Raw genomic sequence first — 20,573 nt, 5'->3', positions numbered from 1 at the left:
TCTCAAGATCAAGAAATGGAAGTTTATGAATGCCAAAAACAACTACCACTACCCCAAAACCCACCAGCAACACAAAAGCAAGAGTCTGTCTCATGACCGCTTTCCCTCACACCTGTGTCCTATCTCATGAATAACAGTGTTGCAGAATCCCAACTGGTGTCCCTTCGGGGTGGGGGAAAGGCATAGGCAACAAGTTGAAACAAGAAGCTCAGTTTATTCCGGAAGGGGTTAGCCTTACATACTCTTCAACCCTGTCCTAGGGCAAAAGAGTCACTGAGCTGACATCTGCTGAGGTGATGTGGTCGCTGTCCAAAGGTCCCTGTCCATGTGGTCAAGGCCCTCTGGCAGACCCAGGTTGGCTGTCAGGAAATATCTACTGTGCATCCTCTTACTATCAGTCTAGTCTGGCTGTTAAGGAGATTATCTACTCTACGTGCCCTAGGCCAGCTGTCAGGCCCATTAAGGCTTAGTTATCCCCCACAACAGGGCATAAACAGGGAGAGAGGTTTTCAGGTAAGACTTCAGAGATATACTGCCAATGCTAAAGCCCAGAAACACTGTCCTGTGTCGTTTTATGTCAACTTGACACAAGCTAGAATCATATGAAAGGCTAGAACATTAACTGAGGAAATGCTCCCATAAGACCCAGCTGTAGGGCATTTTCTTAACCAGAGAGTGATGGGGAGGGCCCAGCCCACTGTGTGTGCTGTCATCCCTGGGCGGGCGGTCCTGGCTTCTATGAGAAAGCAGGCTGAGCAAGCCATGAGGAGTGTGGTAGTTTGAAGGTAATTACCCCTCCCCCACCCCCAGTGTCATAGAGACTGGCACTATTAGGGAGTGTGGCTTTGTTGGAATGGGGATGGCTTTGTTGGAGGAAGTGTGTCACTGTGGGGGTGAGCTTTGAGGTTTCCTATGCTCAGGATGCCACCCGCTGTATCAGTCAAATTCCTGTTGCCTGGAAGACGTAGAACTCTCAGCTACAACTCCAGCACCACATCTGCCTGCCAGGCTCCTAGCCATGATGATAATGAACTGAACCTCTGTAAGTGTAAGCAAGCCACCCCAATTAAATGTTTTCCATTTATAAGAATCTCTATGGTCATAGTGTGTCTTCACCACAATAAAAACCCTAACTAAGACAAGGAGCAACCAAGTAAGCTGCTCCCTCTGCCCCAACCCCATGGCCTCTGCATCAACGCCTGCCCCAAGTTCCTGTTTCTGTCCTGTTTGAGTTCCTGTCTTCCTTCAAGGATGGACTACAATTTGAAAGTATAAGCTAAATAAAACCCTTTCCTCCCCAGCTTGCTTTGGTCATGCTGTTTCATCACAGCAATGGTAACCCTAAAACACCAATGGGAGCTTCTACATACGGGAATTCACAACATTCAGCAAGGAAAGCTGGCCTTGGTCCTCGGAGCTTGAGACACAGTAATACAGAGACTAAGGATGGAGAATAGGCCAGAAGATTGCCTTGAAAGGCCCACCTAGGATTGGGCGTTCTCTCTGTGAGGAAGGGCCAGCCCCAGACAGCCCTGATGAGTCTGCCCTTGTCTGTTTGAGGATTCCCTTCGCCACCAGGCCTACCCTAACTAACTGTTAAAAGCTGTACCCCTCTGTTATTCTCAATCCCTCTCATTTCCAGATATCTTTTTTTTTTATTCCATAGCACTTTTCCTTGACTTTTTATTATGCAAGATCTACATGGGTATTTTTTTTAATATTATTCACCCATGAATCACAAATATCTGTACAGTTTCTAGCATATGCTGAACGAAAGAGAAGCTTTCAGACTGGCACTAACCACACACCTAAAAAGATGTGTGTGTACACACCTGTGTAATTAAGGAGAGGGATGTGATGTAGTTAGTATGTGGTCTGTGTGGTGACGCAGGTTGCATGTGTGTACAGCACCTATGGGTGATGTGTTAGCTACTACTCTCGGGTGTTACAAAATAACGGACAGAGCAACTTAAGGAAGGACTCATTGCAGTTCCTAGTGTAAGGTGGGATGCCTTCTACATTCGAGGGGAAAGCACTGCAGGAGATAGAATCTTCCTCAGTTCATTCAGTGTGAGACCCCAGCCCAAGGAAGAGTGCCACCTAAACACAGCGTGAGTCTTCCTTCCTCAGTTAAACTCCAGAAGCACTCTCTTAGCTGTTTCCATGGTGGCTCCACATCCAGTCAACCTGACGATAAAAGCTAACCATCACAGTAGAATGAAGCTTAATGTGGCAAAAATGTATCAGAAAGTGCTAGAATTCATATTACCTCCTGACTGCCACACACGTGCCATGGCATGTGTGCCCATACATGTAATAAGAATAATACATCAATAACTTTTAAAAATTGAAATCGTATAAGAAAATACCTATTGTATACAAAGTAAACCAGTAATGGAAGAAAATAATAACTAACATGTTAATAATATATATTTATCAATGTAGCAATTTATCTGTATATATGAATACCAAATTAGCAGTTGCACATCTTACTTTATCAGCATCTATACTAAATAATTATTTAAAAGGTTATATTGGCCAAATAAGTAAGATATGTGATTATATACTATCAGTGACATGGATTAAACTGGGAAACAGAAATAGGATGAATTAATGGGTGGGAAAGGTATAACACAATCAGTACTCCAAAGAGAGCTCGAGTAACTGTCAAAAACAGGCAAGATAAACCACAAGAAAACCATTATTACAAGAGATTAAATATAGCATTGTGTAAGAAAAGCATCAGTTCATCAAGAAAACATACCATTATACACATACACATATATGCTCCTAGCAACAGAGCCAAACATTCATGGACAAAACTGAAAGAACTGAAGTGAATAATGGGAAGCTCAACAGTAGAAGTGAGAGACTTCAGAGTTCCTTTTTCAATAATGGATCCATCAAGTAGATGGAAGATCATCAACGAAGTAGAAGGTATCATAGGGCTCTAAGAACCATATACTGTACCTATGGAATGCTTTGTCCTTATTTTCATCAGGTGTACCCAGACCATTACTGAGTATAGACCATATAGTTGACCCTGGAGTAAGTATCCATAGATATAAAAGGATTGATATCACCATGGAGTAAGTATCCATAGATATAAAAGGATTGATATCACCATGGAGTAAATATCCATAGATATAAAAGGATTGATATCACCCATTCTATGTTTTCTGGCCACAGTAGAATGGAAGATCAATAACAGGAGAGAGAAATAGAAAATTTATAGACAGACAAGTGGTAATTAAATTACATACTCCTGAATAATCAATAGCCTAAATATGAAAATCACTAAGAATAATTAGGAAATACTTTAATATGAAAGAAGATAAAAACAATATATGAAAATCTACAAAGCACAGTGTCTTAGTTAAGGTTTTTATTGCTGTGAAGAGACACCATGAGCTTGGAGACTCTTCTAAAGAATACATCTATTTGGGGTCACTCACTTACAGTTTCAGAGGTTCAGTCCATTACCACCATGACTGGGAACATGGTGGGGTGCAGGCAGATGTGATACTGTAGTAGCTGAGTGTCCTACACTGTTTGCAGGAAACAGGAAGTTGACTGACACAGTGGGTGGCATCCTGAGCATAGGAAACCTCAAAGCCCACCCCCACAGTGACACACTTCCTCCATCACGGCCACACCTACTATTAGTGCCACTCTTTATGAGATTGGGAGAGGGCAATTACACTCAAATTACCGAATACAGGAATACAAGTAATAAGAAAATGTCTACCTATAAATGCCTACATGAACAAAGAAAAGACTCTCTAGTAAGTAAATTAACTTCTATCTAAGAAGCCAGAAAAGAAAAGTAAAATAAATCCAGAAACAAGAAAGAAGAGAAAATGAGCAAATGCAACTAAGAACAAGAAACGTATTTTGCACATAACAGTTACATGGGTCACAGATTTTTCATGGGTATAAAACAAACAAGAAAGGTCAGTAATAGCTAGGCATAGTAGCATACACCTTTAATTGTTCTGGGAGGCAGAGAAAAGCAGATCTCTGTGGGTTCAAATCCAGCCCGGTCTACATAGTAAGTTCGAGAACAGCCAGGGCTACATAGAGAGAACTGTCTCAGAAAAAAAAAGTCATTAAAATCAGAGCTTTTGGACAGACATGGTGGGGAACACCTCTAATCCCAGCAGTTGGGGGACAGAGGCAGGTGGATCTCAGTGAATTCGAGGCCAGCCTGGTCTATAAATTGAGTTCCAGCCAGAACTGTTATACAGAGAAACCCAGTCTCAAAGAAAAAAAAAAAAAAATCAGAGCTTTATCCAGAGGTTTTTGTTTGTTTCAGATGGAATGCTAAATTATTACAATCATGGATTACTTTAAACTCCATTAATAGCTTGAAGGGTTTTCTCCAAGTATGTAGAAAAGCTGGTAAACAGTTGATTACAGTTTTCTAGATGTCATGGCTATTATTGGTTATCAACTTGTCTACATCTGGAATTAAGTAAAACCCAAGTAGCTTGGTACACCTGTGAGGGATTTTTTTCTTAACTAAAACATTTAAAGTGGAAAGATCTGTCTTTAATTCAGACCTTTTGAGGTGGTAAAATCCACCTTTAACCAGGGCCACACCTTCTCAAGGCAGTTTATATAAAGGACATGGAAGAAAGACATTCTCTCTCTGTTTTTTTTTTTTTTTTTTTCCTGCTTGAGTTCCATATTTCTGGCAAGTTCATTTCTTCATTGGCATTAGTACCTACCTCTTTGGGATTTCAGAGTATTTCAAAGACCTACTGAGACATCTGGCTTCATGGACTGAACAACTACTGGATTTTTGGACTTTCCATTGGTAGACAGGCATTGTTAGACTAGCTGAACAACAGCCTGTAAGTCACTTTAACGAATTCATCGGTGTGTGTGTGTGTGTGTGTGTGTGTGTGTGTGTGTGTGTGTGTGTGTTTGTGTGCTTTCTGTTTGTTTTTTGGGGGATATCACTGCTTTTTTGTTATCACTGTTTATTAGGCATGTACCATATCCCAGACAAACATTAACTCATTTAACTCTCCCCACTGATTCTACAATAGGCATAATGATTTCCCCTTTATAATTATTTTGTTATATGTTGCATAGCTAGGGTTTAAATGTTCAAATCATGCTTAGATCTGAGCACAGACTTTTTTCTTTGCAAAGTATTGTGTTTCCAGCTCCCAAAAGACTGGTTGTGGTTGTTTTACAGTCTGTGTGACTCTGGACCCCAGCACAGCCCACCATGACCTAACTGTCTAAAAGATCAAAGACCAGTGACTTACAGACAATGCCACAATACAGACAATACCACAAGAAGATTAAGGCTTCTGCCAGGAGATTTTATGCTTTACTCTGTGTACTGGGCAGTAAGGAATTTACTTCAGAAAGATATTACTTCAAAGTGTCTATTGAGAATGCAAGCACTTGGGATGTGGGAGTCTGTACAAAGGATATGCTGAGGGGCTTTGACGTGAAGGAGCCTGAGCTGGGATTCTAGACCATTAAGATGTGTGAAGGAAGAGGGTGCCCTTGCTGCTGTCACTTCCATCCTTACTTTCCCTTCTCTGAGTGACAAGTCCCAGCCTGTGGGAGTTTTTCTAATCTATGAAGCTGGAGTTGTATCTTTTTACAATGTAACCACCGTCCCCCACATCTTCACCTTCCCCAAGCCTTCCTTCTGGGATCCTCTGATGTTGTAGAGGATGTTTGTGCACTGAATGACCAAGAGCTAGGCAGGGAGAGGTCAGGGGGGACTTCCAGGGATGGAGAAGGCTCTGGGAAAAAGAATGTCAGAGTGCCTAGCCAGATGGAGAGGAAACAGGAAGTGCATGATGAAAGAGAGGTAATGCTATGTAACAGAATGTAGATTAATATAAATGGGTTAATTTAAGTTATAAGAGCTAGTTGAGACAAACCTAAGCGAAAGGCTAAGCTTTCACAATTAATAAGAAGTCTCCATGTCATTATTTGGGAGCTGGCTGGCAGGACAGAAAAAGACTTGTTTGTTATATTTGAGACCCCTTTCCCCAGGTTTATGAAGAGTTTCTTTTGTTCCTGCCTGCCAGAAATGATCAAAGGAAGAGGTAAAATCCCCACGGTTTAAGTAGCACAGAAAATGCATAAATCCCATAAGGAAGAAACTTGAATGCTTTTCTTCACTGCTATTCCGATGCTTTTAATGAACCTTCAATAAATGTGCATTGATTTGAGTGATAGAAAGGCTAAAAATACCATACATGGTCAGCTTCAGTGAAAGGAAAACAAAATAATAGTGACAGTTGTATGTTTTCTTCTCCTTCCCTTTTGTGGGTTTTGGATTTTGATTTTCAATGCTCTTTAGGGTGATGATAAAGTGACCCCAAGGTCAAAAGTTTTTGTCTTTCCTCTTTATTTGGTGTCCATCAACCTCCTGTGTAAGGAATGAATGAATGACAGTGTCTTAACTGAATAAAAGAACAAGAACTCAGAACAGTATTAACTCAACCATTGTTCTTGCTGTTGCCCTTGTTTGTTTTTTCCTTCAGAACACCAGAGTCAAAGCTGTGTATAAAACCCCTTCTCATACCCCAATTGGCCTACCACATTTCAAAGAAGTAGATTTCAATATATTAGCATAACCCTTTCAAATGCATTGCAATGCTGAATAATTCTAAACAAACTGCACAGCCTTTATGTTCAAAGGAAGAATTTTAATATAGCAATTGCTTTCTGTTAATAGTGACAAGATTAGAAATGTACTATTGTTTATATTTTGTCTACCTCAAGGGAGGCATGAACTTGAGTAAGTCAACTTTGTATGAAATTCTGAAAAGAATTCAAGAAATACATATTGGAAAGCTGTGGTAGAAGCTCTCTCCAACTCCTTCCTACCTAAGCTTCTCGTATATTCAGCCAGGTAACCCCTCATGAGTATGCAGAATTAGTGGGTATTATTTTGTACACACTTAGCTAAACATAAAAGGAGGATCTTTCCTCAGAACTCCTATCCTTACTTATTTGTGACAGTCCCTTCTCCTGTAATTGAATGGCAGGTCTCGCATGGGTGGGGCATGGAGAAGACCAGACATATAGACAGGGCACAGCAGAAATGTTAGACAGGGACAACAGCTGAGACTACTGGAGGAATATAAGCAAGATAATACACAGAAGTCCATTATTGGGTCAGACTGCGCTCCCTGGCACAGTTCTGGTCCCATAGACCTCAATCTATTAAATTCTAGTAACATTAACGGTAGGATCTTCCTGTAAACATTTTTTATATTTTTGTTCTTTAATCAGTTAAGGTGTTTTTCCTATTTGATTTGATTCCCTTATTGATAGATGTTAGCCACTTTCCAGGTGCCCCTGCTGTATAGGAACCACTCCTGGGTCCCTCCTTTAGTGCACTGCACATTCTGGGTCCATTGAAAATAGTGAGAGCTAATCATGCCCCTAAAATCTTGCTATGGGACAGCCAGATCTCCACTGATTTCTGGTTATCTTGATCAATGGAGAGATAATGGACTAGGGAACCCTTCCCTCTGGTCTCTGCTGGAGCTGTGATCTTGGGTTCCCATTGAGAAGTGCAGGAAGGAAGTGCTAGGCATTTTAATGACATTAATGAACTTCACCATCAAATTATTTAATTATTGAAAAGCATATATCCCTCCCCCCACCAAACTAAGTAGCTGAGGATGACCGCGAACATTTGCTCTACTTCTCAAGCACTTGGATTATAGCTGTATACCACCATGGCCAGCTAAAATAGAACCACCCCCAAACAACAGGGAAAAGATTTGAACTTCCAGCCTTCCCATGGTAAGTCAGATACAGTAAGCAGCTCCCTCTCACAGTCTCTCTTCTGGGAGGCAGTGCCTCAGTTGGTTGAGGGAGAGGCCTAGGGGCTGTGAGGCATACTGATTCAGGGTCTTCCCCATCAGCTGTAGGGGGCCGAATCCAATTATCCAGAGAATCCTCAACTCAGGAGCTGACCAATGAACTGTAAGGGGACTTAAGATCTTTTTTGCTGCCAATTCACAATTTAAAACAATAGGTTCTGCAAGGACATGATCATGAGTCTGTTTCTTGTTAAGATGTTTGGAACCAGAAATCATGCTAACCCAAAGAAAATGGACACAGAGAAAAATAGTGGCTTTTATATTCCTTCAATTCTTCCAGATATATGACTTGTATCGGTACTGGTTTGTATCTTAAACATGATCCCTTCCTTCCTCTGTCTGCTGCTTTCTGCATCATCTTAAATTGAATCATTAGCCACTTAAGCCTTCTGTCTCAGTAATGTTTCTATCGCTGTGAAGAGACCATGACCAAGGCAACTTGTACAAGTGTAAGACGCCCCAGAAGCTCAGGCCTCCAGGATCTCAGCCCAGGACATCGGTCACCCCAATCACCAGCTGGAGTCGAAAGCTTGATGGAAACAGCATGAGGCGCTATTATAGTTGTTTAATGAGCCAACCCCACGTTAGCTCAGGCCTTCCATCCATCCAATGTGGCAGATGGCTAAGAAAGACAGCTCGAAGCGTCTGCATAGAGATCTTATAGGGCAGCGTAAGGGGAGTATCTAGGGGTACGCACAGGCTCAGGATTGGTGTGCCTCCAGGCTTGAACGGTTTGCCTTGTGTTGATTGGTCAACTGGTTGTTATGGCCCATAGGCCCTCCCAGGGTGGTTGCTATGCTCTGCATGTCATTGCTGTGCCCTTGTCCGTAAAGCACACCCAGAGCTGTAAAGCATAGCACCACCAGCTAACTTCTGATTGGTTCCTTGCCACGAGGCAGGCATCTAACCTCGTAGTGACTAAGACAAGGTCAGACAAGCACGTGTTAGGCTGTTATGGCTGCCGAAAGTGGCAGGCATCTGACCTTAGTGACCAAGACAAGGTCAGGCAAGTGGGTGTTCGGCTGTTATGGCTGCTGAAATGGGGAGCTGGTCCCTTCACAAGAAAGAGTTTATTGGTGACTTACAGATTTGAGGAGTTAGAGTCCATGAACATCATGACAGGGAGCATGGCAGCAGGAAGGCCTGGGATGATACCACTTATAATGAGCTAGGCCCTCCCACAACAATCACCGATTAGGAAAAATGCCTTACAGCCAGATCTTATGGAGACATTTTCTCAACTGAGGTTCCCTCCTTTCAGATAACTAGTTTGTGTGTCAAATATGTTGGGGTCCATAGAAATGGCTTTGCTTCATTTTGGCTTAAGGTCAGAGAGTTCAAAACTATCCTTACTCTTCCAAGGTTAAAGTCATTAACAACTAAAAGTCTAAGGTGTTAGCTCTTAGGTGTGTATGTCTTATCTAAATAACAAGAGACTTAGTCTAAGGTGTGGTTACTCTAGCCCTCCATGTAATGCTGCCCCATTTTTATTGCTGAACTACTCCCACCAGATAGTGAACTAACAATGTGACTGAAGAAACACGGGTCATGTAATATATTCACCACTCAAGGTACACGAGAGGTGTGAATGCTTACCATATAGTTGGAAGAGGAGTTGAATACCTGACTTTAAAAATATGTTATTTAGTTATAACTCATACACTTCAAGTAACCACTAGACTTAACAATGGGCTCACAAAATGCCTGAAAAATTTCCAGCTGGCTCTTTCAAGCTACCAAATGCTAGGATGTGACCTTTATCACAGATGATATACTCTTGCTTGAAGTAAGATATGTTGTTATTATAACCCAGGCTACAGTTTCTGGAGGAGTAAGCAGATGGTCAAAGCTCAGTGTTCAGGAAGAGATAAAGCAAGTGCAACTTTATCTTCCTACTATCAAAGCTTGGGGAATTTCTGAACACTCAAACCCTAATAGCTGAGCAGTGGGTTAGGCATTGATTCCTATCACTAAGAAGGCATCCTCTGGGTGTTTGATTTCCCAAATTGGCCTTCCTACTGGAAGAGGAAGTCCAGAGCAGCTAGGGTGGAGATGGGGCAGTTCTATGATTTAACTTAAAAATATAAAAATAAAATATAAAAATATAAAAAATAAAAAATTTAAAAATAAAAATATAAATTACATAAAAATAAAGAAGATGGTGTCCTATGCTATGATAAAACACCATGACCAAAGCAACCTAGGGAAGAAAGGACTTACTTTTTTGTCTCCTCATCACCGAAGGAAGTCAGGACAGGAAATCAAACAGGGCAGGAACCTGGGGTTACAAGCTGATGCAGACACCATGGAAGAGTGCTACTTACTGGCTTGCTACCCCTGTCTTGCTCAGCCTGCTTTCTTAAAGAACCCAGGACCACCAGACCAAGGATGACACCACCCACAATGAGCTGGGCTTTCCCCTATCAATCACTGATTAGGAAAGTGCTTTACAGGCTTTCCTACAGCAGGCCTTATGGAGTCTCTTCTCAGATGACTGACTATAGCTTGTGTCAATATTCACAATTAGCACAGGCAACACAGCAAAATTCATCACAGGCAATTCTGAAAGACATATGACTATCTTGAAAAAAAGAAATGTAGTTTGCATTTTTGTAATATAAAATAAGGACTAATTTCTTACATATACACATTCATCTATAGACAGATACATGCCAGAATAAAGTCTTGTTACGTCACATAAGGTATGCCACGTATCACTGACAGTAAAAGAACTGTTTCCCTTTACAGATTCAGCCCAGGGACAGATAGCACAGAATGTGTATGTATTATCCCTACAAAAGGGTGAGAAAAAAAGAGAAACATTTGTACATGCTTTTTATTTGTATTTGCATAAACCATGGCCAGGACAGAAGCATGAAGATCAGTGTGTATCTTTCCACATAGTTTTGACTTTTGAAATCATTAATATTACCTACTAAAATTAAATTTTAAAAAGCTGTGTCAATGGTAGTTGAGGTCTGTCAGCATTTTGTCCTTCATTATTTGTATTTCAAAGAACTATATAATGATTTCATGAAAAACTGTAATTTATTGTCACTTTTTACCATTTGTTTTCACAGAAATCCTATCTCTGGGAATCTCTTTTAAGACATACTTGACAGTGACCATGTAGGTTTGTTAAAATTTTAAAATGTGATAGGTTAGCTAGTTAAAGCAAGGGAGCATACACATGAGGGAATGCTACAGTGAATTGCTAGGCAATGCTTTATTAAACATCTAGCTAGCGGATAATATTTCTGTCTTAATCTGGCTTTGCTTTTCAAAATTTATAAATTACATTTATTTTTGTGTGGGGGAGGGTGGGGTGTGAGCATGTCATGGCACACACGTTGAGTTAGAGGACTTGTGAGAGTTGAATTCTCCTGCAATGTGGGTCACAGGGATCACACTCAGATCTTAGGCTTGCAGCAGAAAGTATCTTTACTTCTGTTGCATCTCACCATTTCTCTAGCCATGTTTTATATGTAGATTAGGATCTTCTAATTTACACTCCATTGTACCTCATCAAAAAGCTGAAAATATAAAGAAAACAATAGATTCTCCTCCTTCCCCTCAACATTTTCCTTTTGTAATTTGGCTACAAGACACAATAAAACCTGCCTGAGAGCTTCTCCTCTGACTTCCTGGCCCATCTTTCTCCCATCTGTGTTGTGATTATTGTAGGAGCTAGAAAATCCCATTATTTATAGTGTACATGTATTCCTTTATTGAGGTCCTACGGGTCTTCAGTTATTTTGGGTGATTTTTCTCTGCCTTCCCTTTCAAAAAGCTCTAAAGGTAGAAACAAAGCAAGTAGTAAAGGATAGAATTTGGGTCCCTAAGATTGACTCAGCCAGAAAGGGTGCCTGACCTGCTTTTAGTCTTGCTCCCCCTAACTCCCAACTCCCATGGTAGGAGAGGACTGATTCCCGAAAGTTCTTCTCTAACCTTCGCAGGAGACTGTGTCATGTGCTCACTCTCTCTCCTTCCTCCTCCTCACCTCTCTCTTACTTACAAAATAAATAAATGGAATAATTTAAAAAAATAGAATATGTGTGTGCCTGCTGTCAACTTGTAGCCACAGGAAGCTCTGTTAAAGTCTCTGCTGCTTGTATGTATAGGTAGATCTGTCACTTCTGCAGTCAGGACATCAGTCTAAACATAGACCCTCCAGACTGGAAGACCATGGTCACATCTCAACCACAGGCTTTCAGAATATTCCACAATGACCACCAATATGAAATATTGCTGAAAATGATGCAGAAAATGCATGTACACAGCTAACAACATAAATGTCTAAAATACATACTATATTCCGAGAAGACACTTCCCCTCTGTGATGGGACATGCTGTAACATGTTCTGTTTTATTCCATTCCTACCAGGCTAGGATCTCCAGTAGAAAAACATTACTTTAGCCAAGCACGGTAGGACATATTTTTTGTAATCATGGCACTTTGGAGGTGGAGGCAGGAGGCATTCAAGATCATACTCAGCTACACACTGAGCTACATGAGACCCCCGTCTCAAACCACTAAAACCAACTAAAGAAACCAGATTACTTTAAGCTTTTACTTTGAAGTAAACAAATGGAAGCTCCCCAAATTTAGACATATATTTATAATTATGTGTAACAAGTGTTCAAGGCCAGATTTCCCTCACCCTTTGACACTGAATGATTCAGGAACCAGATCTCCCCACCTCCTCTCTTTTTCTCTCCGTACTACCTCAGTCACTACCTTGATGGCCTGACCCAATCTCCTAGCTTTAAAAACACATATCAAAAATTTAAATTTATAACTTCATCCTCCCACAAGCTGTTATCAAAGCCATAAAATGATTCCGAGCAGGGAACTAAGGAACTCTGACTTACATTAGTCCATCAACAGCATTTGACTCAGCTGTGAGTCCAAATTCTACTTGGTAATTTCCCAGGCTGCAGACTCACAGAACAGATTTGCCCTTTCTCAACTCCATCTCTTCCTTCTGCATCTCTCTTAGAAAAACAAGTTTCATTCTTCTACTCTTAAGTCTTCCCATCACACCATGTTTGAGGGCCTAACATTTAAAAAAGTACTAAACAAATTAAAATTATATCACTATATAAAGAAAATCTATCAACTATCCAAACAATTTAAGTCAAATGAAAATGAAATGGAACTACTTAAAATGCATATACTAAAAAGTTAATAAGGAGCCAGGCAGTGGTGGCGCATGCCTTTAATCCCAGCACTTGGGAGGCAGAGGCAGAGGCAGGTGGATCTCTGTGAGTTTGAGACCAGCCAGGTCTGCAAGAGCTAGTTCCAGGTCAGCCTCCAAAGCCACAGAGAAACCCAACTCCCCTCCCCCCCCCGCAAAAAAAACAAAAGTTAATAAGAAATATGCTAATCAGCATCCAATACAATGTAAATTAAAACCAGGAATTAAAATGCCTGTTAAAATCAATACCTTTTTTTTGTAGCAAAAGCAACACAAAAATGGATGGGATTAATACTGGGACTTTTAAAAGGTGGATTTATTTATTTTGCTGTAAACTATGAAAAACCCCCACGTTATTTTTAAAAGAAAAAAAAATAGCTGCTCTTATGCTAGTCCTGACCATGTTCCATGTCCTCAGTGGTAGAGACCACTTCCTGCACCTTAAGGACCTGAGTTCTCAGCCTGTTGGCAGCACAAAAACACTTACCTGGGAGAAGTACCTGTCAACCATACTAATACACCATCTGGTAAGGCTAACTTATCGACCACACCTGAAGATGGTGTGGTTCCTCCCTGGGTTACCATTTCGTTTAACTCCACCGAGCTAAGGTTATTTCGCAAGAACTTGGGAATGCTACAGACCAACCATTGCCTGTCACTGATGGGTTTAGTGGGGAAAAACCCACAGCTACCTAATCAGACGTACAATGTTTACCCAAAACTTCAACATAGCTTGTACCAAGTACAAGAAAAGTGAGGTGAGTGCCAAGCTCTTTTGAGTTATGTAGGTGGCTCTGAAAAGAGCCGTTGGGTTACTGGAAAAAAAAAGCCTCCAACCGAACTGTTCACTTTTTCTTGGGCGCCGCCTTCTTGGGCTTAGCCGCGGTTTTCGGCTTCGTCACCTTCGCCTTTGCAGCCTTGGGCTTCACCGCCTTAGCCTTGGCGGGGCTCTTGGCCACTTTCTTGGGTTTCACCACCTTTGGCTTTTTTGGGCTCTTGGAAGGCTTCTTGGAGACTGCAGGCTTCTTTGGCTTTTTCGGAGTCTTCACAGTCTTCTTAGCTGCAGCCCCGGCGGTCTTCTTGGGTTTCTTCGACGCCCCCGATGCCTTCGCCTTCACTGACACCTTGGTGGTGCTAGACTTGGCCTCTGCCTTCTTGTTGAGCTTGAAGGAGCCGGAAGCGCCGGTGCCCTTGGTCTGCACCAGGGTGCCCTTGCTCACCAGGCTCTTGAGCCCCAGCTTGATACGGCTGTTGTTCTTCTCTACGTCGTAGCCGGCGGCAGCCAGGGACTTCTTGAGCGCGGCCAGAGACACGCCGCTGCGTTCCTTGGAGGAGGAAACAGCCTGCACGATGAGCTCAGACACCGAGGGTCCAGCCGGCTTCTTGCGAGGTGCCGCAGCCTTCGCCGGCTTCTTAGTCTTCTTTGCAGCCGCGGGCTTCTCTGGAGCAGCGGAAGCAGCCTGAGCGACGGGTGGGGTCTCCGACATGGTTGGTGCAGATGATAGCACAAGTAATGCCAAGGCGAAGAAAAGAAGTAAAGAGACAAGGCCTCCGCGCGGCGTATTTATAGAGCAGGGCCGCGCTGTGATTGGTGCACGCTAAAGCCCGCCCCTTAGACCCTGGAAGCCCCGCCCCCACGGTCCCCGACGCGTTTGCAAGATCTTTGCTCCTAACTAGTTCTGAAGTCCAGGACTCTAGGGACCTATAATCACACTGCCTCGCTGCGCGCAGAGGCCCTCCCAGACCTTTCTGGCTGGCTGCTTAAGGTGGGAATTTCAAGCACAGCAGGGACACCACAAGACCGTAGATGTCTATCAAAAAGTAGCTGAAATGGTGAAGGGTGTCTAAATTAGCCAATCAGAACCCAAGCAGTTTGGCTGTTGAGGTGTTAGAGATAGCTTGTAGATCAATACTTCCATGGTTAGAGGATCAGAAAACCAGGCTGTAGACCTTGTAGACGAGCTTCTGTACTGAAGAGCTATGTAACGTCACTTTATATTTTAGTTAAGGTATAGTTTTTTAGGGATTTAAGAAGCTTCTTGCTATAGTGATTTAACATTTCGAACCAATAGCGCTAATAAGATGTGGTTGAACTGTTCACTACAGTTCTGACAAAGCACCCATTATTGGTCGGGAAAGCAAGGCCATGACATGAATTCTCATCCCGACAAGTCCAAAATAGCTAGGAGGGGGAAAAAAAAAACTTGTCTAGTTTCTTTTAAAGAAAATACAAAATAATATAATCATTATGACCGGTAATAGTGTCTTATAAAAACAAAAGTTGGAAGGGTGATTTCTGGCCAAGAATACTGGAAAATGTTTGAGTGCAAGAACTCAAAGCATCTAAACAGATTCAGCTGTTTAGTGGATAAATATGCAAAATAACGTGACTCAGATTTCTGTACTATCTTAATGCCATGTTTCTCCCCATTGTTTTAATTGTAGCTACAGACCAAAGGGAGACCGGGCATGCAAATAAGGGATTCAAGATCTGCTTTTTTAGTGGCTACTGAGGAAAACACAGTAAACCAATCAAAACGTAGAATCTGGCCTACCGAGGCAAAACGCAGAATTTCATTAAGCATTTCAATACTCGAGACATCAAGTTTGTTCTCGATTCTTTAGTAGCAGCAAAGCAAACTTTCTATGTGTTGGCCGGCAGAGGTGCTGGAGAGATTGACAGTCACCACAATCTTATTTCATTTTATTTAAAACACACACGCACACACACACACACACACACAAGGGCGGCTGAAGACTAACTTAGGGAAAATGCAATGGCAGTTCTTCAACCAATCAGAGTCTTAAACGTCACAGGTGAGCAGTCGTTTCACCCAATCATTAGTTTTTGTAGACTATAAATACTAGCTCGGTAGGCATCCAGAGCCGCGTTCCAAGTACTCAGTCTTGCACTGCTACACTCAGTCTTGTACTGCTACAAGTGTCCTCTATGGCTCGTACGAAGCAGACAGCCCGCAAGTCCACCGGCGGCAAGGCCCCGCGCAAGCAGCTGGCCACCAAGGCTGCCCGCAAGAGCGCACCGGCCACCGGCGGCGTAAAGAAGCCTCACCGCTACCGTCCCGGCACTGTGGCGCTGCGCGAGATCCGGCGGTACCAAAAGTCCACCGAGCTACTGATCCGCAAGCTACCGTTCCAGCGCCTGGTGCGTGAGATCGCCCAGGACTTCAAGACCGACCTGCGCTTCCAGAGCTCGGCCGTCATGGCGCTGCAGGAGGCCTGTGAGGCCTACCTGGTGGGTCTGTTTGAGGACACCAACCTGTGCGCCATCCACGCCAAGCGAGTCACCATCATGCCCAAGGACATCCAGCTGGCCCGCCGTATCCGTGGGGAGAGGGCGTAATTAGTTACGTTTTAAAGTGTCAACCAAAGGCTCTTTTCAGAGCCACCCACAATTTCAAGTAAAATGGCTGTGAAAACGCTCGGTCCAGTTCTCAAACCAAGCTGAGCTTGGTTTGAATCTAAAACCATTATAACTTCTCAATCTATATCATCTGAGTTTATTCGATTCTAAGTTTGAACAACCCCTCAAGGAGCGGAGTGGCGTTTTGAGCGTCCGGTTCTACCCTCATGGTTTTATTCTCAGTTTTTAAATAAAAACTTCCCTTGGAATGAGTATATTTAACACACGCTTTACATTGAGATTCCCAAAGCACTCGGGTAACGCTCAAGGGTGGCGGCTGTGGCGTCACTTCCCGCCAGCGGGCTTTCGGTTATGTTGGGCAAAAGACCCGGATCTATGTGCTCAATTTCCCGCCAGCGGGCTTTCGGTTATGTTGGGCGAAAGACCCGGATCTATGTCCTCAATTTCCCGCCGGCGGACTTTCGGCTCTGTGGAGCAGGTTAAGGGCGGGGTTGGTGACGTTACTTTCCCGCCGGCGGGCATTCTGCACTGTGGAGCAGGTTAAGGGCGGGGTTGGTGACGTCACTTTCCCGCCGGCGGGCTTTCGGCTCTGTGGAGGTTAAGGGAGGAGTTTGTGACCTCACTTTCCCGCCGGCGAGCATTCGGCTCTGTGGGGCAGGTTAAGGGCGTGGTTTATGACGTCACTTTCCCGCCCGCGGCTTTCGGCTCTGTGGGGCAGGTTAAGGGCGGGGTTTGTGACGTCATTTTCCCGCCGGTAAGTTTTCGGCTCTCGCGTTCTGTTGGGGTGGGGACTGAGGCAAAGCAACTATATAAGGACCCGCTCCCTTGTACCGCTCATTTTGCATCGCTCATCTTGCTTTCAGCTTTGCTTATTTCTCTAGCCATGTCTGGTCGCGGCAAGGGCGGGAAAGGCCTGGGCAAAGGCGGCGCCAAGCGCCACCGCAAAGTCCTCCGCGACAACATCCAGGGCATCACCAAGCCCGCCATCCGCCGCCTGGCCCGCCGTGGCGGAGTCAAGCGCATCTCCGGCCTCATCTACGAGGAGACCCGCGGGGTGCTGAAGGTGTTCCTGGAGAACGTGATCCGCGACGCGGTCACCTACACGGAGCACGCCAAGCGCAAGACCGTCACCGCCATGGACGTGGTCTACGCGCTCAAACGCCAGGGCCGCACGCTCTACGGCTTCGGCGGTTAAAAGCCTTTCCATTCTTTTGTCTATTCTCATAACCAAAGGCCCTTCTCAGGGCCGCCCATCTACTCTGGAAAAGCGTTGTAATGCTGAGCCATGCAGCTTGCTTTGGATTACATCCCGGAAAACGAAGGCTGGGAGAAACCGAGGAAGCACAAGTAATTAATCGCTTTCTAATGAAAATACAGCTTTCTTTAACGTTTCCCCATGTGCATTGCATTCAGTGGTTTGGTTAGTGAGGTCTCCAAGGTATTAGAGGCGTCTTGCAGGACAAGTACTGACTTATCAAGTGTGGGTAGCCAAGCGGCCTCTTTCTTGGTTTCCTGAGGGAAGCGATAGTGAGGATGGATGGGAAAGTGACTACACAGTTTTAATTCAACTGTGAACACTGGGAAGTCCAGATGTCGGAGAAACATTTAGTGCTGTGTATAGCTTCCGTTTCATGGCCCCCATTTACACCCTCACCATGTGGCTGCGGTTGGTAAAGGCAGGTGTGTTCTTTAAATGGCTTCCTTTACTTAGGATTTTTGTGCATGGATGTAGGCAAGTATCTCCTACAGCTTCGAGTTCAAGCCGTGTAAATTTCAGAACCTAACTAAAGGCGATGTGAACTCACTTGTTTTCTAATCTGTTTTCTTCTGGGCTGGCCTAGAAAACTTGATTCTTTACCTCCTAAGTGCCAGGATTACTGTTGTTTACCACCACACCCAGTTTGGCAGGACCTTTTTTAAAATTTTTTTTTTAATTTTAGGCATTACTTTTTATAAGGGACAGATTAGAATCTCACTCAGCCTATCACTGTTAGCTATAGGTCTGGATGTCTCTCCCTGATTTGGTATTTCTGTTTTCCAACCGTGGATTTCTTGCAGGGGGCGCGAAGGGACGGGTAAAGTATTAAGCATAGCTGAAAAGAATTCATAGGTACATCCTGGAAGGTTTCAGGAATAGACCAGAGGGTGGTTGATCATTTTATTACTTTTTACTTGAATTCATTCCGGAGCTATTTGGTATTGTATGTGTTCCCGGAGGCCACCAGAGAGCACTTCGAATTCTCATGAGCAGTAAGTCTGTAGCTGCAGATCTCTTATTTGAGAGATCAGTGGCCAGAATAGCCTTTAAGGTAGGCCCGACCTTTTCTTAAATACTAGTAGACATATATTCTCCTGGTTGGTATCTACCTCTGCTGTGGCTAGAAACCTCACTTTCCTCAATCAGTTTATAATGTCCTGGATTTGCAAGTCTGCATTAACGCTCAAGATAGACAGGAAACACCCTTATTGAGTCCATTGGGGCAGTGCTATAGTGTGGCTTAAGTGGAAGTCTGGGAACTTTGTACACGGTTTCATGACCTTTTCACTTTATAAAGAAATAAAGACTACAAAATTTAAGATGAGATTGGGCTATAGCCTGATATATCTCAAGACGAAAGTCAGTGACATGACTAATTGGGTAAAGCTGCTGCCAAATCTGAAGAACTGAATTCAAATTCCTGGACCCACATGGGAGACCCAGTTCTCCTAAATTATCCATCCTCTGGCATCCACAAGTATTCTTTGGTACGTGCACACCAGCAGACACACACACACTGACACAGGTACACATACAGTATCATAAAATAAAATATCCTAATTTTTTTAAAAGACAAAAGAGAACCGGAAAGATAGATCAGTGGCTAAGAGCACTGGCTGCTCTTCCAGGGAACCTACATTCAATTCCCAACACCCACAGGATGCCCTGCAATCCTAGGAGCTCCAATTCCCTCTGGTCTCTGGGCAACAGGCATGAAAGTGGTGCGAAGACATACATGAAAGCAAAACGTCCATACAGCAAAGTAAAAACACCTGGTAGAAACATTGGTCATTATCTCTTTATCTCTGCCCCACCGACCCCAAATAGGAGTTGGGGGCCGCCCAAGTACAGAGAAACCGATAGCGTAGTTCAGAATGTAGACACAGAAATGCACAGCTTTTTGAGGAACGAGTGGGTGGCCCTGAAAAGGGCCTTTTGCGACACTGGAGAACAATGGCTTAACCGCCGAAGCCGTAAAGCGTGCGGCCCTGGCGCTTGAGGGCGTAGACCACGTCCATGGCGGTGACGGTCTTGCGCTTGGCGTGCTCCGTGTAGGTGACCGCGTCGCGGATCACGTTCTCCAGGAACACCTTCAGCACCCCGCGGGTCTCCTCGTAGATGAGGCCGGAGATGCGCTTGACTCCGCCACGGCGGGCCAGGCGGCGGATGGCGGGCTTGGTGATGCCCTGGATGTTGTCGCGGAGGACTTTGCGGTGGCGCTTGGCGCCGCCCTTGCCAAGGCCTTTACCACCTTTGCCGCGGCCAGACATAGTTAAGTCCTTAAGCTGCTGAACAACAAGCCGGAGAGCCTAGTTGACTGCGGCTTATATTATAGACTATCGGACCTGGTTGAGAACCTCATATGGGCGGGGACCAAAAGGCTGCCAACGCGCCGGCAGCAGGGCGTAGACCAAAGAGCAGAACACAGTAAATATGGCTTTTCTGCAGTATCCCCGTTTTTTCCCCGACTTGGACTATGCTACTAATCTATCCTAAGTTATATTTTTGCTTATTATCCCAGCAAAGAATTACATTTTTATGGCCCAGTACTTGAAGGAGTTAAAATATATACCGCTCTAAATCATGTACGCTTAAAGCATAAAAACAACAAAAATAAACTGGTGTTAGGATTCAGGTATTATGCTGGCTTGCCCCTGACACCTGGCAGAATGCACTTAGGCTGTACCTTGATCAGCCCAGGGTTCCATGATTGCATAGTCTGCACACAGATGCCAAGGACCCCTTTAAAAGAAAAACCCCGCCCACTTTTGCTGTCTTTCCGACTCCTCTCTTTCTAGATCTCTTTCTGCTCTCTCCCTTTTTCCTGCTGTTTCCTGGGTCAGACAGGACTTTTCCTGTCT

General features: G+C 43.8%; 3 protein-coding genes across 3 annotated transcripts; 1 reads left to right on the top strand and 2 right to left on the bottom strand.

Annotated features, from left to right (window-relative positions):
* Positions 1–13,855: 13,855 nt before the first annotated feature.
* Positions 13,856–14,601, bottom strand: H1-1 (H1.1 linker histone, cluster member). The gene has a single exon (XM_027409581.2). It carries the CDS (start codon positions 14,557–14,559, stop codon positions 13,918–13,920), a length of 642 nt encoding a protein of 213 aa, XP_027265382.1. The 5' UTR covers positions 14,560–14,601; the 3' UTR covers positions 13,856–13,917.
* Positions 14,602–17,283: 2,682 nt separating this feature from the next.
* On the top strand, positions 17,284–17,845 carry LOC100762720 (histone H4). Its single transcript, XM_035442880.1, has one exon. The coding sequence runs from the start codon at positions 17,338–17,340 to the stop codon at positions 17,647–17,649; it is 312 nt and encodes a 103-aa protein (XP_035298771.1). The 5' UTR covers positions 17,284–17,337; the 3' UTR covers positions 17,650–17,845.
* A 1,778-nt stretch (positions 17,846–19,623) lies between these two features.
* Positions 19,624–20,022, bottom strand: LOC100754396 (histone H4). Its single transcript, XM_027409544.2, has one exon. It carries the CDS (start codon positions 19,980–19,982, stop codon positions 19,671–19,673), a length of 312 nt encoding a protein of 103 aa, XP_027265345.1. The 5' UTR covers positions 19,983–20,022; the 3' UTR covers positions 19,624–19,670.
* Between the last annotated feature and the right edge of the window lie 551 nt (positions 20,023–20,573).

This window comes from Cricetulus griseus, chromosome 3 (genome assembly GCF_003668045.3).
Source record: "Cricetulus griseus strain 17A/GY chromosome 3, alternate assembly CriGri-PICRH-1.0, whole genome shotgun sequence".
In the NCBI taxonomy this organism is placed as follows: Eukaryota; Metazoa; Chordata; class Mammalia; order Rodentia; family Cricetidae; genus Cricetulus; species Cricetulus griseus.
Note: the sequence above shows the minus strand (reverse complement) of the source record. Positions and strands in the feature narration are given on the sequence as shown.

Coding starts and splice junctions, on each gene's coding strand:
- H1-1 (XM_027409581.2), bottom strand. CDS start 14,559: ATGTCGGAGACCCCACCCGTCGCTCAGGCTGCTTCCGCTGCTCCAGAG.
- LOC100762720 (XM_035442880.1), top strand. CDS start 17,338: ATGTCTGGTCGCGGCAAGGGCGGGAAAGGCCTGGGCAAAGGCGGCGCC.
- LOC100754396 (XM_027409544.2), bottom strand. CDS start 19,982: ATGTCTGGCCGCGGCAAAGGTGGTAAAGGCCTTGGCAAGGGCGGCGCC.